Here is a 21,468-nt window from a genome sequence, read left to right on the forward strand (position 1 = left end):
CTTTTCTTTGTTCTATATTGTGTCCTCCATTACTAACCCACATGGTGGTTGCAGTTGACTTTTTTTTTTAGGGGTGGGGCGTTGTTGTTGACTGGAGGGAAGGAAGACTTTTTTTTTTTTTTTTTTTTTTTTTGACGGAGTCTTGCTCTGTCGCCCCAGCTGGAGTGCAGTGGCCGGATCTCAGCTCACTGCAAGCTCCACCTCCCGGGTTTACGCCATTCTCCTGCCTCAGCCTCCCGAGTAGCTGGGACTACAGGCGCCCGCCACCTCGCCCGGCTAGCTTTTTGTATTTTTTTTAGTAGAGTCGGGGTTTCACCGTGGTAGCCAGGATGGTCTCGATCTCCTGACCTCGTTATCCGCCCGTCTCGGCCTCCCAAAGTGCTGGGATTACAGGCTTGAGCCACCGTGCCCGGCCGACTTTTTTATATTTAAGTAATAGAGGCACAAAAAATTATTATTTTTTCAGAAGTTAATGTGTTCTGGAAAATCTCTTGGCAGCCTCTGTCTTTTAAAATTATTTGGTTTTCTTTTTAATTATTATATTAGGAGCAGGGGTGGGCCTGTGACCCAGGGGCCAGAGGAGTAGCACAGATGTATCCTGATGTTAACCCAAGGAGTGGTCAGGCACAGCACTGGCGGTAGGCACCATGCTCTCTGCCAGTTAGTCTAGAGGCACATATGAAGGTGCCATGAATGCATTTTGGTTTTTGTTTGTTTCTTTGTTTTTGAGACGGAGTTTCGCTCTTGTCGACCAGGCTGGAGTGCAATGGCATGGTCTTGGCTCACTGCAACCTCCACCTCCTGGGTTCAAGCAATTCTCCTGGCTCAGCCTCCCAAGTACCTGGGATTACAGGCACCCACCATCATGCCTGGCTAATTTTTGTAATTTTAGTAGAGACAGGGTTTCGCTGTGTTGACCAGGCTGGTCTGGAACTCCTGACCTCAAGTGATTCGCCTGCCTCGGTCTCCAAAAGTGCTGGGATTCCAGTCATGAGCCACCACACCTGGCTATATGTATTATGTTCTAAACCTGCTTCATTCACTTTGGCTGTGACTGGAAACAACAGACATTTTGGGAAATAAATCATGCTCATGTCATAGACACGTTAAGTCTCAGCATGGGCCACAATCTCTTTCCACTTTAAGGTTTTGGGGAGACTAGATCTGCAGCCCTCATTAGTCAGTCAGTGGGGTCCCCTAGTGGAGAAAGAGATTGGCTATAAAAATGCCGAGAGTCATTAGTTTGACTGTGTCAGAGCCTGTGAGGCAGCTTTTGTTTTCACCTTTTCCTCCAAATGTTTGCTTCTTGTCTGATTGACAGGAGGCCCTAAAACTCATGACTGGTGGTCACTGAGCTCTCACCCTGCTTGGCTATTGTAGATAGGCAATACTGAAGTGGGGAATGCAGCTACAGAGCAACAGTATTACTTACCTGGTATAGATCCAGCCTTCATGTTTTTCTGACATGTACCAAGTTAACATTAGAGAAACATTCCGAAAGGTATTAATAAAATGAAAACGGTTTTACCAAAAGCAATGAAAGTTCACTGCTATGGTCTAAATGTTTGTCCTCCCCACCCCAAAATGCATATGTTGAAACCTAATCCCCGAGGTGATAGTATTAGGAGATAAGGTCATTGGGAGGCGATTAGGTCAAGAGATCAGAGCCCTCATGAATGAGACTAGTGCCCTTGTAAAAGAGACCCCAGAGGACTAGCTCACCCCTTCTATCATATGAGGACACAGCAAGAAGGTACTGTCTATGAGCCGGAAGGCTGGCCCTCAGCAGACACTGAACTTGCTGGCACCCTGAGCTTGGACTTCCCAGCCTCCAGAACTGTGAGAAATAAATTCCTATTGTTTATAAGCCATTCTGTTTATGGTATTTTGTTATAGCAGCCTGAACAGGCTAAGACACTCACATAATGTCTGTATTTATGATTGATTTGAGGGCATCCTTAGAAAACTAAATATAATTTACTAAAACTGAATGTGGACTAAATATTAATAATATTTTATCAGTGTTAAATTCCGTGAGTTTGATATTTATGTTGTGGTTGTTAGACAACATCCTTGACCTTAGGAGATACATGCTGAGATATGTTGGTATACAGGTGTAAAGCATTACAATATCTGCCACTCACTCTCAAAGAGTTCAGCAAAATGGTAATTGTAATATTGTGAGAGAGAGAAAGTTTGAACAAATGTTAACATTGATAGAATCTATGTGAAGGATATGCAGGTGTTTGTTGTACAATTCTTGCAACTTTTCTGTAAATGTGAAAGTTTTCAAAATATAAAGTTTTAAAAAAGCAAAGCACAACACTTCCTCATAAGGTCAAACATTGAATTTAGAACAGTCACATGAGAAAAACCATCAACTGGAAAAGGCTCGCCAGAGTGCAGTCAGTACATGTTTTGTGGGCCTGTTTATGCTCAGGATTGTCTTGGAAAGTCCAAAGCACCTGTGGATAGAGGCATGGAGTTAAAGGTTTTCTTCCATTACAAAACTGACAATTCTCAACCAATACACTCAACCCTCATTGCTTGGCTATGACATCTGCCCATGAGACCACCTCAGGACAGAAGACACATCCACTCCGGGAGATACTTTGCCTGCCCTCCTTTCCATTGTGAAGCCTCTCAAAAGCCTGTTCTTCTGGACTCCCCCAGTTTTGTTTTTTGTTTGTTTGTTTGTTTGTTTTTGAGGCAAAGTCTCGCTCTGTTGCCCAGGCTGGAGTGCAGTGGCACAATCTCAGCTCACTGCAACCTCCACCTCCTGGGTTCAAGCGATTCTCCTGCCTCAGCCTCCTGAGTAGCTGGGATTACAGGCGTGCGCCACCACGCCTGGCTAATTTTGTATTTTAGTAGAGACGGGGTTTCACCATGTTGGTCAGGCTTGTCTTGAACTCCTGACCTTGTGATCTGCCCGCCTCAGCCTCCCAAAGTGCTGGGATTACAGGAGTGAGCCACCATGCCCGGTGGACTCCTCCAGTTTTTACACTATTCTTTGAAGGTTCTTTAACCCACCAGGAAGGAGCAGAATGTGCATTAAGGGCACTGCTGGCTGCCAGTTGTTGAGCTCCTCAACCTCTTGTATCTCATTCTTCAAACTGTTAGCCTTCTCCTTCACCCAGAAAGGCAAGCTGTGGTAAGAAGACAACACCCTGAGTTTCAGTTTGATGCAAAATTTACAAACACCAACAGCGGATAAGGCATTATATGCTCCAAAAGTAAAAAGACCTCCAATTTAGGAGACCAGCTTCAAAATAAAATATGTTAGTTGTTCACCATTTGCCCCTGCCTTAAACCCAGCTCTTGTTCAGCCCTTCTCTGCCAAGAGGCTGACCTTACAGCTAGTATCACCTGGGCTCCTCCGTGCCTCCACATTTTTTTTTTGAAACTCAGTCTCACTCCATTGCCCAGGTTGGAATGCAGTGGCGCAATCTCGGCTCACTGCAACCTCCACCTCCCAGATTCAAGCAATTCTCCTGCCTCAGCCTCCTGAGTAGCTGGGACTACAGGCACACGCCTGCACACCCAGCTAATTTTTGTATTTTTAGTAGAGACGGGGTTTCACCTTGTTGGTCAAGCTGGTCTCGAACTTCTGACCTCAGGTAATTCACCTGCCTTGGCCTCCCAAAGTGCTGGGATTACAGGTGTGAGCCACTACATCCAGTCCACATTTCTTTTTGTTTTGTTTTTTTGAGACAGAGTCTTGCTCTGTCACCTAGGCTGGAGTGCAGTGGTGCAATCTCTGCTCACTGCAACCTCTGCCTCCCGGGTTCAATGACTCTCCTGCTTCAGCCTCCCAAGTAGCTGGGACTACAGGCACATGCCATCATGCCCAGCTAATTTTTGTATTTTTAGTAAAGACTGGCCGTTACCATGTTGGTCAGGCTGGTCTTGAACTCCTGACTCCAGGTGATCCTACCACCTTTGGCCTCCCAAAGTGCTGGGATTACAGGCATGAACCACCATCCCCACCCGTGCTTCCACCTTTGAGCTGGGTTTGGCTGATGGCACCAACAGGAGATCAGAAGGTGGACAGAAATTAGGGCATTTCTTACCTAGCTCCTCCCCTGATGTCCTATCTCCCAAGGCACCCCAATTCTGGCAGTGCCACAGCTCCTGTTGGGCAGCCCTTCTCCCAGAGTTCCAGTGCTTACTGTTCTGCAAACCGTGATCCCTCTTCTTGCTGCTCAGACCCAGGAGTAGTAACGCTTCCCACTGTCACGAGCCTCTGGGTGCTTCACCCTCCCATGTGGGTTCCCCCAACCCTGACCACACATCCATAAGTAGTCCCTCTCCTTAAGCTGTCTTCAGAATCCCAGCTGAGTGTGCTTTCTGTTTTCTGCTGGGACCTTGGCTAATGCAGACACCCAGAGTCTTCCCAGAGCCACTGAGACTTGAAAGGGCATTTCTGGGCTGCGTGTGGTCCAATAGGTAGTAGGAAGTGTGGCTCTGGGATGAGTTAGAGCAGGGAGATGCAGAATGTTTTCATCTTTTGGAAGCTAGAATTCTTGTGCTTTAGAGGAGAAATATACCACAACTGGCAAAATGCCCTTATAAAACTGCTGGGGGTAGGGAAGTCCCTGCAAGAAAGAAGAGGATGGTTACCAAATAGGTAATTGGTGAAAGTCAAAGTTATGACTTAAAGCCAACAAGCCAAGTAGTAGAAGCCCAAATAAGAAAAGCAGGACTGCCGGGCGTGGTGGCTCACGCCTGTAATCCCAGCACTTTGGGAGGCCGAGGCAGGTGGATCACAAGGTCAGGAGTTCGAGACCAGCCTGACCAACATGGTGAAACCGTGTCTCTACTAAAAATACAAAAATTAGCCAGGCGTTGTGGCACGTGCCTGTAATCCCAGCTACTCAGGAGGTTGAGGCAGGAGAATCGCTTAAACTCAGGAGGTGGAAGTTACAGTGAGCCGAGATCACGCCACTGCACTCCAGCCTGGGTGACAGAGTGAGACTCCATCTCAAAAAAAGAAAAGAAAAGCAGGACTAAGGGCAATGTATAAAGATACTAGCATAAAGAACTACTAGAATAAGAACACAAGCATTTCTAAATATCAAAAGAAAGCATTTTTCAACCTTTGTTGAAGCAATCAAAGAAAACACTGAAAGACTCGCAGTAAATATAATACAGTACACATAATAAATGTAACAAATAATGTAACAGAACTGAAATCAAATATATCAGTCTAATCAATAAATGCAAGTGGCCTAATTCACCTGACTTACAGAAAATATTTTCAAGCTGGCTCACACAGCAAAATCCAATTCTACACTAAAAAGCAAAGTGCTTCAAAAGCAAAAGAATGAGCAAAAAGAATGGGCAAAGGTCAGATGCAAATAAAGTAAAGTAAGAATTAGAATCTTGCCGGGCGCGGGCGGGTGGCTCAAGCCTGTAATCCCAGCACTTTGAGAGGCCGAGACGGGCGGATCACAAGGTCAGGAGATCGAGACCATCCTGGCTAACACGGTGAAACCCCGTCTCTACTAAAAAATACAAAAAACTAGTTGGGCGAGGTGGCGGGCGCCTGTAGTCCCAGCTACTCGGGAGGCTGAGGCAGGAGAATGGCGTGAACCCGGGAGGCGGAGCTTGCAGTGAGCTGAGATCTGGCCACTTCACTCCAGCCTGGGCGACAGAGCGAGACTCCGTCTCAAAAAAAAAAAAAAAAAGAATTAGAATCTTAATAACTGGCTAGGTATACTTTAGGACAGAAAGTATTAAATGAGAAAAATAAAGATACTTTTATAATGCTAAAAGACACAATTAACAACAAAAATAGTCTAAACGCTAATATTCAGACACCCTAACTCTCACACTAACTCTCAATCCAAACTAGGCCAAGTGAACAAAAAAAAGGAAGTATAGGGGCTAAACAACAGAACCAATAAAGTCAGTCTTCTGAGTATGTATCTAATTTTCCATCCTGATTAAATGGAATACACTTTCTTTTCAAGCACACGTGGAAATGTAAAAATAAATATTAAGTGACCTAATATAGATGCATCCCACAATACTTTGTCCTTGGAAGATACATTAATTGCAATGCCTCATCTAGGAGCCAGATCAAATACCACCCCCTCTGCAACACGTCCCCAACTTCCCCACATGTCTTTCCTCTAGGTACACATTGTATCATATTTGCTTTCAATTGTTTTATGATTACTCATCTAGTGGTCTCTCCCCACAACAGACAATGAGCCTTGAAACAAATATCATATCTTATTCATCTTTGTGATCCCTGCCTCCATTACCTCACCACCTTCCCATTTCTCCTGTAGATCAAGTGCATAAATGGTACTCAAAAGATATCTGCTGAGTTGACTAATCCCTGTAAATGTACTGCACATTATAGGGACCTTTTCAATAAGTAATCTTACCTCCCTAATTTTTATTCTAATTCTGGCTCTCTCTGTCACTAGCTAACTAGAGAAGACTTGGCAACTTTATCTGGTTCTGGTTATCAGGTTTTGTTCTTATTTTAAAGGTGGATTGTTGCATTTGCAGAGTTAACATTCTTAAATTTCCAAGCACAATTACTACACTATTTAAAGATATGAATAACTTTGATGAGAGTGATGGAATAGTACAAAACTGATTCATCAAATAACTTGGGGAAAAAACTACAATTTTTATTAATAGATGATGGATAATAACATTTTTATTCATAGATAATAATTCCAGCCATAATGAAGTAGCAGGGATCAGATTTACTCTCCTGACTTAAACAAGTAGAAAACTGGACAAAATGTATGAAATAACAGTTTTCAGAATGAGACAACAGGCAGCGCAGGATTGTGATCCTAAAGAAAAGGAAAGCAAATGAAAAGAGCCCTGGAATCACCCAGCTTTTGCCTGGCGGCGGATTCAAGACCACAGCGTAGGATGAGCAACCCTACACAGAGCATGGCATTCTCTATGAGTCTGAGGAGCCGAAGATCTGAGTTCACAGAGTCTTGGAGGGCTGGAAGCTGCAGGGCAGAGTTCTGGGGAAGAAGGAACTATACAAAAAAATGAAATTAAGAAATTCACATGGCACTTCCTTCGAGTCTTTGCTGAATATTAAGACACACATGTGCAGGGTGGAACTCCACAAGATCAGACAATAGAGTGACTGGGAACTGAATGGGCTCACAAAGGGCTAAAAATCATTTTAGTTCCCACCAACCAAAGTGAAGACTCCTCATTGGTCACTCAAGGCATTCAGTAGAGACTCTAAAAGGGCCACATCTTACTTAGTAATGGAATTAAACTATCCCTAAAGACTACTTTAGACATGCCCTAACAAAGCTTGAAAACAAGCCTTAAAAGAATCAAACCAAACGGGAAGTGACTTAACTGCCTGCTACAGCAAAGCCCAGCACTCTTTAAAAAAAGACAAGGCCGGGCGCAGTGGCTCACACCTGTAATCCCAGCACTTTGGGAGCCCAAGGCAGGTGGATCACGAAGTCAGGAAATTGAAACCATCCTGGCCAACATGATGAAACCCCATCTCTACTAAAAATACAAAAATTAGCTGGGCGTGGCGGCACGTGCCTGTAATCTCAGCCACTCCGGGGGCTGAGGCAGGAGAATCCCTTGAACCTGGGAGATGGAGGTTGCAGTGAGCCCAGATTGCGCCACTGCACTCCAACTTGGCGACAGAGTGAGACTCCGTCTAAAAAATAATAATAATATTAAAATAAAAAATAAAAGAAGACAACAAAATCCAAATACTCAACAATATAAGATTATAATGTCCAGTATCCAAATAAAAATTACTAGACATACCAGGAAGCAGGAAAATGTGACCCATAATCAGGAAAAAAATCAGTCAGCAGAAACACACCCAGAAATGACACAAATAATAGAATTAGCAAACAAAAATCATTTTTTTTTTTTTGAGATGGGGTCTCACTCTGTTGCCAGGCTGGGAGGGCAGTGGGGGGATCTCAGCTCACTGCAACCTCCGCCTCCCGGGTTCAAGTGATTCTCCTGCCTCAGCCTCCCAAGTAGCTCGGACCACATGCACCCGCCACCACGCCCAGCTAATTTTTTGTGTTTTTAGTAGAGACGGGGTTTCACCGTGTTAGCCAGGATGGTCTTGATCTCCTGACCTCGTGATCCGCCTGCCTCGGCCTCCCAAAGTGCTGGGACTACAGGCGTGAGCCACCGCGCCCGGCCGGCAAACAAAAATCTTTGAACAGTTATTACTATGTCCAAGTACTTAAGGAAAACATGAAAATAGGAAAGAACAATAGATATAAATAGATATAAAAAAGAATCAAACAGAATTTCTAAAGATCAAAATACATAATCACTGGATGGGACTAACAGCAAATTAGACACTACAGAACAAAACAGAGAACTAGGAAACAATAAATGCTAAATCCAGCAACAGAAGCCTTTGTCGCTTCTGCCATGACTAACTGGTTAGTAGACTTTTTCATTAGGGTGACTGTCCCTGAGGAAAGGGTCCATGTCTCCCAATTGTCTTATTGACCATAGCACAGAGGAATATGCTGATCGAATTCTCTCTTTTTTTTTTTTTAATTTGAGACAGCGTTTTGCTCTGTCACCTAGGCTGGAGTGCATAGCACAATCATAGCTCACTGCAGCCTCGAACTCATAGACTCAAGAAACCCTCCTGCCTCAGCCTCCCAAGTACCTAGGACTACAGTTGCATACCACTATGCCTGGCTAATTTTTTTAAAAAATTTTTTTGTAGAGATAGGGTCTCACTATGTTGCCCATGCCGGTCTCAATCTCTTGGCTTCAAGCAGTCCCCCTGCCTTGGCCTCCCAAAGTGCTGGGATTACAGGTGTGAGCCACTGCACCCAGTCACTTTGTACTTCTTCAAAAAAAAAAAAAAAAATTAACCTTTCTTTTTAGGAAAACCCGACTAATTGGTATTCTGGGGTTTATACATGTAAAAACATATTTGCATATGAACAGTAATGTACAAAAGCTAAAATAGTTGAGTAGGATGGTGATGAAATTTAGGCAATTGCTATTATTTGGAATATTCTAGAATAGTGTTTATTAAAAATGTAAAGTACAGACATGAGAAGTCCTAATCGTGTGCCATAAGTAACAATGCAACATAATAAAGACATTAAAAATCTCAAGTTTGGAATAAAAAGCTTTTATTCCCACTGAATTCCAGAGTGGGTCAGACCCTGAGACACATGCCCACTCATATGAGACTGCTTTGTATTAGAAAGTTAAAAAAAGAAAGAAAGAAAAGAAAATATATCTTTATCGGTCAGAAACCAGCTTAGGTAAATGCATGAGGTTCAGAATGGAGTGAAGCAAAAGTATGAAATTAAAGGAACGATATTTCCCTCAAACACAGAAGTGCTCTGTTAGCTTTATTTCTGCCTCTTGAAACTCTAACCATTCTCCCCAGTTGCAATCATTTAAGTATGTGTCTTTCTTTCCCAAAATACTCATGTTCTAGGAATCAGGAACCCTGTCTTTTTGTTCCGTGTGAACTCTCCTATTGTGCATGGCTAGCACAACACATGGCATCTGGTAGTTTGTCAGTTATGTCTGTTGAATATGTGACCATCCCAATTGCAGACTCTACAGAGTGTCTATCCAAACGCCTTCCTTACAAACTGCCCCACCCTCCTGCTGGGATTCAAAAGGGCCCTGTGTCCTGGTTATCTACCTGCTCCTCTGCAGGAGGAAATAATAAAATAATTGATATTTCATGAAGATGGGATAGCACAAAACATGGTAAGAGAACTCACTTGGGAATTTGTGGAAGAGGCTCAAGCGGAATAAATGTATCAAATTTCTTTTCATAAGGTACTCTGAAAAACAGAAAAGGCAATCATAAAACTGGTATGCCATCCACAGCAAAGAGATCAATACATCATTGCATTCAATAGAATGTCCTGTTTTCCGATTTTAATTTTCAAGTATGGACTTCAAAACTGTAAGAACCGCAAATTTTATTTTATTTTATTTATGTTTTGAGACAGGGTCTCACTCTGTCCCCAAGGCTAGAGTGCAATGGCACAATCTCAGCTCACTGCAGCCTCAACCTTTCAGGCTCAGGTGATCCTCCCACCTCAGCCTCCCAAATAGCTGGGATTATAGGCATGCACCACCATGCCCAGCTAATTTTTTGTATTTTTGTAGAGAAGGGGTTTTTTCATGTTGCCCAGGTAGGTCTGGAACGCCTGGGCTAAAGCAACCCTCTAGCCTCAGCCTCTCAAAGTGCTAGGATTACAGGCATGAGCCACTGTGCCTGGCCCACAGATTTTATTTTATTTTATTTTGTTTATTTTGAGATGGAGTCTCACTCGTTCTGTCGCCCGGGCTAGAGTGTGGTGCTGCAATCTCAGCTCACTGCAACCTCCATCTCCCAGGTTCAAATAATTCTCCTGCCTCAGCCTCCTGAGTAGCTGAGATTACAGGCATCTGCCACCGTGCCCAGCTAATTTTTGTATTTTTAGTAGACACAGGGTTTTACCATGTTGGCCAGGCTGGTCTGGAACTCCTGACCTCAGGTGATCCGCCCCCACTTGGCCTCTTAAAGGGCTGGGGTTATAGGTGTGAGCCACCGCCCCTGGCCCACAGATTTTAGTTGTGATCATTTTTAGTCAGCATCATTATATTTCACATGGTTAATTTTTTAAAACAATGTTTTAAATGTTAATACACCAACTACCCAGCACTTTGGGAGGCCAAGGCAGGTGTGTCACAAGGTCAGGAGATCGAGACCATCCTGGCTAACATGGTGAAACCCCGTCTCTACTAAAAATACAAAAAATTACCCGGGCATGGTGGCAGGCACCTGTAGTCCCAGCTACTTGGGAGACTGAGGCAGGAGAATGGCGTGAACCCGGGAGGCGGAGCTTGCAGTGAGCCGAGATCACACCACTGCACTCCAGCCAGGGTGACGGAGCAAGACTCCTTCTCAAAAAAAAAAAAAGTAATACACCAACTATTTTTCTTTTAATGTAATGATCCTCCCATTTTTCTCCATCACTTTGGTCTAAGTTTATTTCCAAGTTTAAGTCCACCCACATAGTAGTCACTACGGCCAACAATCTGATTCAGTATGAAAATTTAAAAGCTTTCAAATCTGTGATAATAGAGATAGGAACAAAATTAACAACCACTTTTTTGTAGTCCAAGTCCTGTGTGCAATTTTAATTATACACATGCATGTGTGCAGACACTAATTAACTAAAGATGAGCTTTTCAAGGAATTTTCATCCAATCACATCTTGTTGACATCTATCCCTTTTAAAATATAATTTCTGTGTAGTAGAGAGACACAATTCCTTTAAAGTTAACTATATAATGCTAGTATTAACATACACTTACGTTGAAAAATTCACTGGTGGGAGCGTTGATCCTGCCTTGTGGAAGCCTTTACTCTGTTCTGGGTACATATATGGATTATCCCCTGGAGTTGACTTTGGGATTCCATTCCTGGGATCAATATCTGTGGAGAAGGTTTGAAAACAAAATCATACAAGGGCTGAAGATGATCCACAGATTTGCTGTAAGTATTGGCATGACAATGGAAATAGGATATTTTAGTAATTTATTATAAATTACATAGAAGTTTCTCAAAGTTCTGTTTGTGATTATCTTGTCTTAAGGAGATGAGCCTATGTTTGGGACATTTTCCAAAAAGTGTTGTTATAACTACCTCACCCTGGAAAAGAATTGTTAGACTCAGATGGAGTGCTTTGGTTTAAAATATAAGGTGAATCAGAGGTCTCTTTGCAATGATCCAAAATCTCTGACCTAAAATCTCTTGATTCCTGAGCATTAGTGCACTTTGAATCCCTGAGTCTTAGGAAGCCCAAGAAACAAATGTCCCTGGGGCTCTGCCTCTCTGACTGAGTCTGGGAAGGAAACCAACTAAGGATGTCTTGCTCCTTCTGCCTCAAGGACTAGGGCCATGCAGCAGTGGGAGGTGGCTTCCCAGAGAAGAGCAAGATTACTCGGCAGAAGCTTGTACACCCAGCTCAGCCCCTGCTAAAGCCCCAGGAACAAGAAACTAATTACGGGAGTGGAAGGCATCTGCCTAATGCAGGGTGATCATTTAAACCCACATACTTAAAGTCCTTAAAATGGCCTATTAAAAACTTAAAATTAAAAATAAAATAAATAAATCAACCCACACACTTGACACCAGATGCATCTCATAAGAGAACAAGCCTGGACTAGGAGACTCACCACCCTTGGGCTCGGAAGCAGGGACACAAGGCTGGAAGCATGACCTCCATCTTTGCCACGCACCCAGATTCTTCTAGCTAACTCCGAAAAGCCATCAGCGTGACAGGTGGGAGTTCTTGGGTTAGCGTAGTATTTAATTTTTTATCTTTCTCTTTCAAAAACCTTTTCAATAACTGACTGTATTACACTTTTGATTAGCTCTTCTGTGTAGTGAAATACACCCATGCAGCTACACTCATGCATCGAGTGCCTGCTGGGTATGAGATGCTGAGGATTCAAAGCAGAGAGAGTGGAGGTTTAAAATATACACTGAATCCCCTTGAGGCCAGGAGTTCTAGACCAGCCTGACCAACACAGTGAAACCCTATCTCTACTAAAAATACAAAAATTAGCTAGGTGTGGTGGCACATGCCTGTAATCCCAGTTACTCGGGAGGCTGAGGCAGGAGAATCACTTAAACCTGGGAAACGGAGGTTGCAGTAAGCCAAGATCATGCCACACGCCTCCAGCCTGGGAAACAGAATAAGACTCAGTCTCAAATTTTTAATTAATTAATTAATTAAATATATAGTAAATCCAAAACCTTTTGAATGCCAAACCAGGGCACTGACAAGTAAGAGTCGGGTGTTAACAAGAGGTGGTGGGAAGGATTTGGATTTTGGAGTCAGTCGCACCTGAGTTCATACTCACTCCTGCAATTTCTGGTTCTGTGCCCTTGACCTATTTATTTAACCTTCCTAAGCCTTTGTAACCTCATGTATAAACTGTTTATTTCAAATGGTTACTTTGCAGAGTTATCATGAATACTAAATAATAATGATAGCACATAACAAGCACTCAAGAAATAGTAGCAATTATTATTATTTGAAATCAGAACTGGACTAATACCCCTCATCCCAATTATTTTTTAATCTGGAAGTTATGATTGCTATATAGCTAAGGTATAAACTTCTCCCCAGGGAATCTTATCTAGATGGGGAGACATTTGTAAAGACAAACGTAACACTACAAGGCAGTAAATGCCATCTACTATAGAAGAGTGGTTCCAAAATTTTAGCACAACTGAAAATCACTTGGAAACTTGTTTAAAATGCAACCTTTAACCCAAGAAATTCTGTTTCAGAAGATCTCTAGTAGCTCCCAGAACCAGCATTTTTAATAAACTCACAAGTTGAATATGATATAGGTGGTCTAAGGAGAACACCTAGAAATAGACTATGGTGGCCAGGCGCAGTGGCTCACGCTTGTAATCCCAGCACTTTGGGTGGGCCGAGGCAGGTGGATCACTTGACGTCAGGAGTTTGAGACCAGCCTGATCAACATGGTAAAACCCCATCTCCACTAAAAATACAAAATTAACTGGGCATGGTGGCGCATGCCTGTAATCGTAGCCACTCAGGAGGCTGAGGCAGGAGAATCACTTGAACCTGGGAGGCGGAGGTTGCAGTGAGCCGAGATTGCACCATTGCCCTCCAGCCTGGACAACAAGAGTGAAACTCTGTCTCCAAAAAAAAAAAAAGACTATCGTAAAAGATATCACAAGATAACATCAGGAGGAAGAAAAAGAGCCAATGGTGTGGTATCCGCATAAGGTGTTACTTTTAGGGGAAAAATCTCCCAAGCAACACTTCTAAGATAACACATTTGTTTAAGCCATTAGGTACCATATGGGGCCTTGGTATAATTTCTGGATAGCTCACCAAAACAGGTGTCAGCCCAAAGTGCTGGCCACTATGCATCAATAGCTGATGGACCCATAACACCGCATGATCAGTTCTAATGCTTGTTTGTTTTTATACAGACCATCCAATTTCCTGGATGTAAAGACATTCAGGAGGTAGAAAATGGGACACATACATTTAGAGACAAATAACCATATGAGGGAGTGAACTGTTCACCAAATAACTTAGTCTGCCCCACATTTCAGTGCCCCAATGCACTTAGGTAGAGCCATGTTCTGACTGATAGACTGTGAGCAGAGATGATATGTACCACCTTTAAAAAGAAGCATTTAAGGAGCTGAAGTGAAAAACCTTCCAGCATTTTCTCTTTCCCCTTCTATGGCAATCTTAGAAGCCACAGGTTGAGACGGAAAGGTCACAGATAAAAGCAGACAGGATTCTTGGAAAGGAACTGCCCTGGAGAGCTGCTGGATCCACAGTGGACTTTATAAGAGAAAGGAGCAAACTTTAGTGCTTAAGCTGCTGAAATTTCAGGGATTGTTACTGTGGCAGAATCTATCCTATTCTGACTAATACAATATGCGGTACTGTAGGAAGAGCTACACGATAGAAAATTATATTTTCAGACCCATTTCCCTACCACCTACAATCATAGATGGCATTTTGTTCTGTGGCAACAACTAGGCCTTTAGGGAACTCCACCAATATCCTGGTTATGGTTGATGGATCACATTCAACCATTATTTAAAGATATTTTGATTGATTTTTTTTATACAATAATGTGTTGCATTCCAGTTTAAAATGGCAGCTGGTTGGCAGTCCCTAAGCCTGCCTCTTCATCTCATCCAAGAAACAATGAGTGGCAGCCGGGAGTGGTGGCTCATACCTGTAATCCTAGCACTTTGGGAGGCCAAGGCAGGTGTTTGAGGTCAGGAGTTTGAGACCAGCCTGGCCAACATGGTGAAACCCCGTCTCTACTGAAATACAAAAATTAGCTGGCTATGGTTGCACATGCCTGCAATCGCAGCTACTCCAGGAGGCTGAGACATGAGAATTGCTTGAACCCGGGGGGCAGAGGTTGCAGTGAGCCAGGGTCACGCTACTGCACTCTAGCCTGGGTGACACAGTGAGACTCTGTGTCAAAAAAGAGAAAGAAAGAGAGAAAGCAAGAAAGAAAGCAAGAAAGCAAAGCAAAGCAAAGCAAGAAAGAAAGAAAAAGAAAGAAAGAAAGAAAGAAAGAAAGAAAGAAAGAAAGAAAGAAAGAAAGAAAGAAAAAAGAAAAGAAAAGAAAAGAAAAGAAAAGAAAAGAAAAGAAAAGAAAAGAAAAGAGGGAAGGAGGGAAGGGAGAAAGGAAGGAGGAAGGAAGGAAGGAAGGAAGGAAGGAAGGAAGGAAGGAAGGAAGGAAGGAAGGAAGGAAGGAAGGGAAAGAAAGAGTGGGGAGAGAATTTCACAAAGGAAGAAGTGTCCAGTGTCAAGCTTGACAGTATAGAGTGCTGCAGTGAGATCAAGGAAGAGAAGAAATGGAAAAAGACCATTGCATTTGATGTTTAAAGAAGTCACTGTACATCACCTAAGAAGTAACCATACTAAAATGAATCAAGCCTGTAGATCCAACTACCGCTTCACAGGAAGTACACAGGAAAGAGGAACCTGTTAAATGATACCAAGTGATGTAATCAGCAAAGTCCTGATTGTGGTCAATACTACAGGACAAGGCCTAGTTTCTTCACCAAACATATTGCAAGAAAAAAGGAGGGAGGACCTATATATTGAAAAAAAATTAAGAAACGTACCAACCAATTTCAATCTGTGGACCTTACTTGGATCCTGATCCAAACAAACTAAATATTTTAAATTATGGCATTTATGAAATAATAGGATATTTGGACACTGAATATATTAAGGAATTACTGTTGATTTTTTAAAATATGATATTAGGACATGGAATTGTGGTTATGTTAATAAAATAATCCTTATTTTTCAGAGACACATATGATATATTTAGAGATGAAATAATATGATGTCTGAAATTTGCTTTAAAATAATCCCTGGGAGGAGGGGTAATGATGAAACAAGTTAGCCAGGTATTGATCATTATTGAAGCTAAATGGATGAGTACATTGGGTTTCATTATGCTATTGTTTGAAAATTTACCTGATAAGTTTTTCTTTAAAAAAATATGGATTACCACTGGAGTTGGGGGAGGAAAGATGGAATATTCAGGGAAGAGGATATTGGAGGCTTCACATATAAAGTTAATATTTTATGTCTTAAATGGAGTAAAAGAACACAAGTATAATATAAGTATATCTTATATTTCATTCTATATAGTCAACAAATGTTTCATAAATATATCATTGCATTTACTCAGTATTTATAAAACCCTAAAGGAAGAAGGGAAAGAAGAAATGAAGGGATGGAGAGAGGCAGGGAGGAAAGGAAAAAGGAAGGAAGGAAAGTAGGTAGGTCAGGATAAGGTGGCTTACTTTTGAGCCAGGAGGGTAGTGATAAGTGAAGATTAAGATTTGGGTCATTATGATAATCCCGTTTACTTTTGATAGGCACTTGCAGCTCAAGAGTGCAGGGTAGGCTGGCTGCAGTGGCTCACACCTGTAATACCAGCACTTTGAGAGGCCAAGGCCGGCTGATCGCTTGAGCCCAGGAGTTTGAGACTGGCCTGGGCAGCATGGAGAAACCCTGTCTCTACTAAAAATAGAAAAATCAGCCAGGCATGGTGGCACATGCCTGTAGTCCCAGCAACTTAGAGGCTGAGGTTGGAGGATTACTTGAGCCTGGGGCTAGGGAGCTGGCGTTCAGAGCCGCAGTGAGCCAAGATGGTGGCACTGCACTCCAGGCTGAGCCACAAAACAAGACCTTGTCTTAAAAAAAAAAAAAAGTGCAAGGTGCAGGACTCCTTACAGATTCCCGTATCAATGACCACTCTTCCAGCTCATTTAGTATGGCTTTCCATGTATTTTTCTACCCAAATAAATAAAAGCCTCAATTCTCAAAACTATTTGTCTCTGCTGTGAGTTTAAAAGTCTATTTTAAAACTCAAAACTGAGAACAGTCTACTTCTTTCTCTTTGTATTCCTGCTACAGCAATCCTATTTATTTCTGGAGCAACAGTTGCCTCCTACACAGGGATTTATATAGAAAAATGTGTCATAAATGGTCCGTTGGTACTCAGCAACTTTTGAGGGTCTTTCGGTAAGTCTATTATGAGTAGGTGGGGGCAAAGAACTCACTGAGCTACAAACCAAGGAGATATAGATACACAGGTAGATATATATTCATTTCAATAGCTTTTAATTAAATCAGCAATAAAATAAAAACATGCACTTCAGCCTGAAGGTTATGGGATGTTTTCCTTGTGGAGAATATAAAGTACAATTTAAATGTGTATGCCAGGCAGCATCTAACTAGAACATAAATTCTTTTCTTCAGACTTCAATGGAGGTTTCTATTAATAAGGATCTGAGAGAACTTATCTGATGACTTAAATGTCACATTTGCATTTTATGAAATTCAGAGAAAAAAGAAAATGTGGATCAGCATCTGTTGTGAGTTCTTTGCCAAAACATGCAGCCTGCCAACTGTCCCCTTCACTTTTCTGTCTTCCTGGCTGCACTAGGGGAACACGGTGACTCTACAGGGCTGCCCCCAGCTACAGAATGCAGGGCCTATAGAATCACTAAACTTGAGAGTTTTTCGGGGACTGCACAGTCAAGACCCAGAAAGAAACATCACCGTATTTCTTTCTCCCAAAGCACTTGTCCACCGTCCTCTCTGATAGAGACCTCTTGTTGCCGAGGAAGACACCATTAAAGAAGCACTGCTTTCCGACATGGTAAGTGTGGATGTTGCTGCTAAACCTCGGGTAAAACGTCCACTCAGGACGATGCCCATCTTCTGCAAGACACCAGAAAGCCTTCCATTAGTGCTGCTCCCAGCCTCATAATGCAACTGGATGACAAAAAGCGGTGAAAACTCCCCAGGCACTATCTGGCTATACAACTTTAATTAATGTGTATAATCCCTTGGTTCTACATCAGAGACAGCGTGAAACTCTGTGGGACTAGACACAAAAGGAAGTGAAGTCGGGGGAGAGCTACCTAAGAGGCCTTCTTTGTTTTTGTTTGCTTGTTTGCCCTCTTCATCCTCTCCTTCAAAAATAAAGCCAACTTTACGTTCGGCAGTTAAGTATTGGTTGGGAAGCTCAGATACAGTCTTCCAAGTACCTATGATACAATCTTCCCTCTGATAACTGTGTAGGAAAAATAGAATGCCATCAACCAGCAAATGGTTAGGCCAGCGCCATCCACATGGCACCTCAAGTGGATGAAACATGGTATTGTCTGTAACAATAGCACGCACATGCGCTACAGTGACACTGGGAAATGTACCCATGATAATTTCACATGAGAAAAGCTTCCGTGAGACCTCAGGCTAGTTTCTGGACCTCGCAGTGCCTTTGTTTCATCATCTGATACTTTTCCTGTAAGATTGCTAACAGTGACTTTAAACAATAAAAGATCCCCTAGCAGTTCTAGGGATGCTTGAGAAATGTGGGCTCTGGGATAGCCAAGAAGAGCACAGGATTTGAGGCAAGCAAGTTTGGGTTCTGATCCCATCGCTCTACTTCCTGGCCATGTGGCTTTATGGATGACTGAATGTCTCAAAGCCTCAGTTTCCTCCTCTGTAAAATGGGTATGTCTATATTAGCCACATAGATCTGTATGTATTGGCACAGAAAGAGGTCCATCATCTATTTATACCATTTGTATACTAACCCATTTATTTTACATCTATATATGCACACGTGTGTATATATACACACACACATATACATTTCAAAATACAGGAAAAATATATATTAACTCTTCACGGCTATGAGGCAGAATAGGGATATTGTTGGAAAACATTGGGGAAGGGTTTTTATACTCTATATACTTCTATATTATTTTAATGTCTTTCTGCAGTATTTTAATGGGTTTTATATAAAGGCATTGTATTTTTGAAAAACATATAATAGCTTCCTGGCAGAGGTGTTGTGAATTTTGAGATAAAGTATGTCAAATGCTTGACAGTTGTGGGCCTTCAGTGATGGTGGTCAACAGTATGGTAGACTTCTGAAAAGACCTGTGGCACAGAGGCATGTGGAGGAGGGTCTGTGACTTACTTGTCTGCAACTTAAGCAGGCTGAATTCCTCAGGATACTTATCCTTTTGGACTTGAGGCAATGACATTTCCAAGGAGTGACCAGAATGTGAGGAGGAGGGTTTCTGATCCAAGTCAGCAGTGGTGCTGGAAAGAAAGCAGAAGGATTCTTTCACGTGCTTAAACTGGTAGTTAGAGCCTGATCTCACATAGTTTACCCTAAAATTGCCCTCGCTTATGAGAACTGGGACTACTCTGTAAAAAGTCCTTGAGCATATCATTTATGTATTCACAATTTAAGGGGACTGAAACTTATTGAAAAGATGGGCAGTCAGAACCTGTAGTTCTAGCTACTTGGGAGGCTGAGGTGGGAGGATCACTTGAGCCCAGGAAGTGGAGGCTGCAATGAGCAGTGACTATGCCACTTCACTCCAGCCTGGGCTACAGAATGAAATCTCATCTCTTTAAAAAAAAGTTTTTTTAATGGATAAAATGGCAACTATCGTGCCATATATATTTTACCACAATTTTTAGAAAGGAATGATATATATTACAACATGTATGCACCTTGAAAGCATTATGCTAAGTGAAAGAAGCCAGACACCAAAGACCACATATTGATAATTCCATTAATATTACATGTCCAAAACAGGCAAATCTACAGAGACAAAAAGTAAATTAATGGTTGTCTTAGACTAGAGGGATAGAAAGATGGGGGTGTGGGGCAATGATTGCTAAAGGGTATGGATTTCTTTTTGTGGTGATGAGAATTTCTAAAATTGATTGTGGTGATAGTTGCACAATTTTATAAATACACTAAAAACCATCAAGTTGTGTACACACCTTAAGTGGGTGACTTTTATGGTATGTGAATTATGTTTAAATAAATCTGTTACCAAAAAGGCATGTTTAATAAAACCATTAAATGCAAATAAAAAGTCAATAAGTATATAGAGAAGATGAATAAATAATCAAAAACAAACCTAGACTGAAATGATTACAATAGTAGAGCATTATGTTTAGTGCTGAACTTCCTAGCAGTTTATAAAGGCCCATGACAAACTTTTATAGGTGTCAGCAGAAAATGCAAACACTTCTGGTTTAAATGGCTTTGCGTCTGAGACCTGGCCTTGGACAGTGTTTTCAGGTACAATGATTTGTTATCAAGTCAAAGGATCTTTTTTCATAACAATGCATCACTCATATTTAAATGGCATCAAAGCAAATTCATATTGCTCGTCTTGTCTGCTCCCTGCTAACAATCCTGTGATGTAGGTAGGACCAATAACTCAGTGCCCCCACCCCTGATTCAGAATATAAGCAATTTTGGAGGTGTGTTAGTTTCCATCACAAGAGTACAGCTGAGGACAACTGGAATTGGGGTTCAATGTCTCAGAACTGTCACTCTCTTCTGCTTATCCTGACATCTTGGCTTCATTTTTGCCAATTGCAGATGAGCTTCTTCACAAGAGCAAAAAGGCCACTGACAGCCCAGATTCAAATTCTCATGTCTTCCAACCAATTTTTACCCCTATCTCCAATGTGAAAAATTTCAGGGAAGGACTCACTGGCTCAGCTTAGATCACACGTTCTCCCTTAAATCAATCACAATCAGGAATTGGAGACAAGTAAGATGATGGTAGCCCCTATTCAGAATACTCATTAAAACTGGGTAGGCAGGAGTTCGAGACGAGCCGGGGAAACATAACAAGACCTTGTGTTAAAATGTTTAAAAACTGGGTAGGGAAGGGCTGGGCACGGTGGCTGACACCTGTAATCCCAACACTTCGGGAGGCCGAGGTGGGTGGATCACCTGAGGTCAGGGGTTTGAGACCAGCCTGGCCAACATAGTGAAACCCTGTCTCTACTGAAAATACAAAATTAGCCAGGTGTGGTGGCATGCACCTGTAATCCCAGCTATTTAGGAGGTTGAGGAGGGAGAATCACTTGAACCCAGGAGGCCAAGGTTCCAGTGAGCTGAGATGGTGCCATTGTACTCTGACCAGGACAACAGGAGAGCGAAATTCCATCTAAATAAAAAAAAAACTTGGTAAGGAAGGAGTGAAAATCAATTTCCCAGAAAAAGGAGAATAGCATAGATGACGCCACTGGAAAGTCAGTGGAAGCCGAGCAGCTTCTACAGTATGTGCACACAGCAAGGCATTGGAGAAAGCCACTTCAAGCAAAGGAGGCAATGTGAGCAAAGGCATAGCAGGAAGAAATATCAGGGAAATGAAGACATTTGATGTGGTTGTGGCAGGAGTATTGGAGATAAAACTGGAGAAGAGAAGGAGACAGATCTGGAGAACTTGCAGTTCATATGAGGGGGGATTCTTTTTTATCAGGCTTTAATGGGATATCATTAAATAATGGTAAGCAAGAACATGACATGGTCACATATGGTTAGAAAACTCTAGAAGCTGTG

The 21,468-nt window shown here is 42.2% G+C and overlaps 1 protein-coding gene across 3 annotated transcripts in view; it reads right to left on the bottom strand.

The window, feature by feature from the left end:
* Positions 1-2,336: 2,336 nt before the first annotated feature.
* SPATS1 (spermatogenesis associated serine rich 1) overlaps positions 2,337-21,468 on the bottom strand; it is a 32,462-nt gene continuing 13,330 nt past the window's right edge. For 2 of the 3 annotated variants that reach the window (XM_017878101.1, XM_017878100.1), the window contains exons 4-9: positions 19,066-19,190; positions 17,634-17,795; positions 11,338-11,458; positions 9,750-9,812; positions 3,031-3,146; positions 2,337-2,465 (exon numbers count right to left, since the gene is read on the bottom strand). In XM_017878101.1, the coding sequence (XP_017733590.1) occupies positions 2,437-2,465; positions 3,031-3,146; positions 9,750-9,812; positions 11,338-11,458; positions 17,634-17,795; positions 19,066-19,190 (616 nt within the window). In that variant the 3' untranslated portion in view covers positions 2,337-2,436. The remainder of the gene's footprint in view (positions 2,466-3,030; positions 3,147-9,749; positions 9,813-11,337; positions 11,459-17,633; positions 17,796-19,065; positions 19,191-21,468) is intronic. The other variant, XM_017878102.1, reaches the window with a different exon arrangement.

This window comes from Rhinopithecus bieti, unplaced genomic scaffold (assembly GCF_001698545.2).
Source record: "Rhinopithecus bieti isolate Rb0 unplaced genomic scaffold, ASM169854v2 scaffold_9981, whole genome shotgun sequence".
NCBI classification, from domain to species: domain Eukaryota; kingdom Metazoa; phylum Chordata; class Mammalia; order Primates; family Cercopithecidae; genus Rhinopithecus; species Rhinopithecus bieti.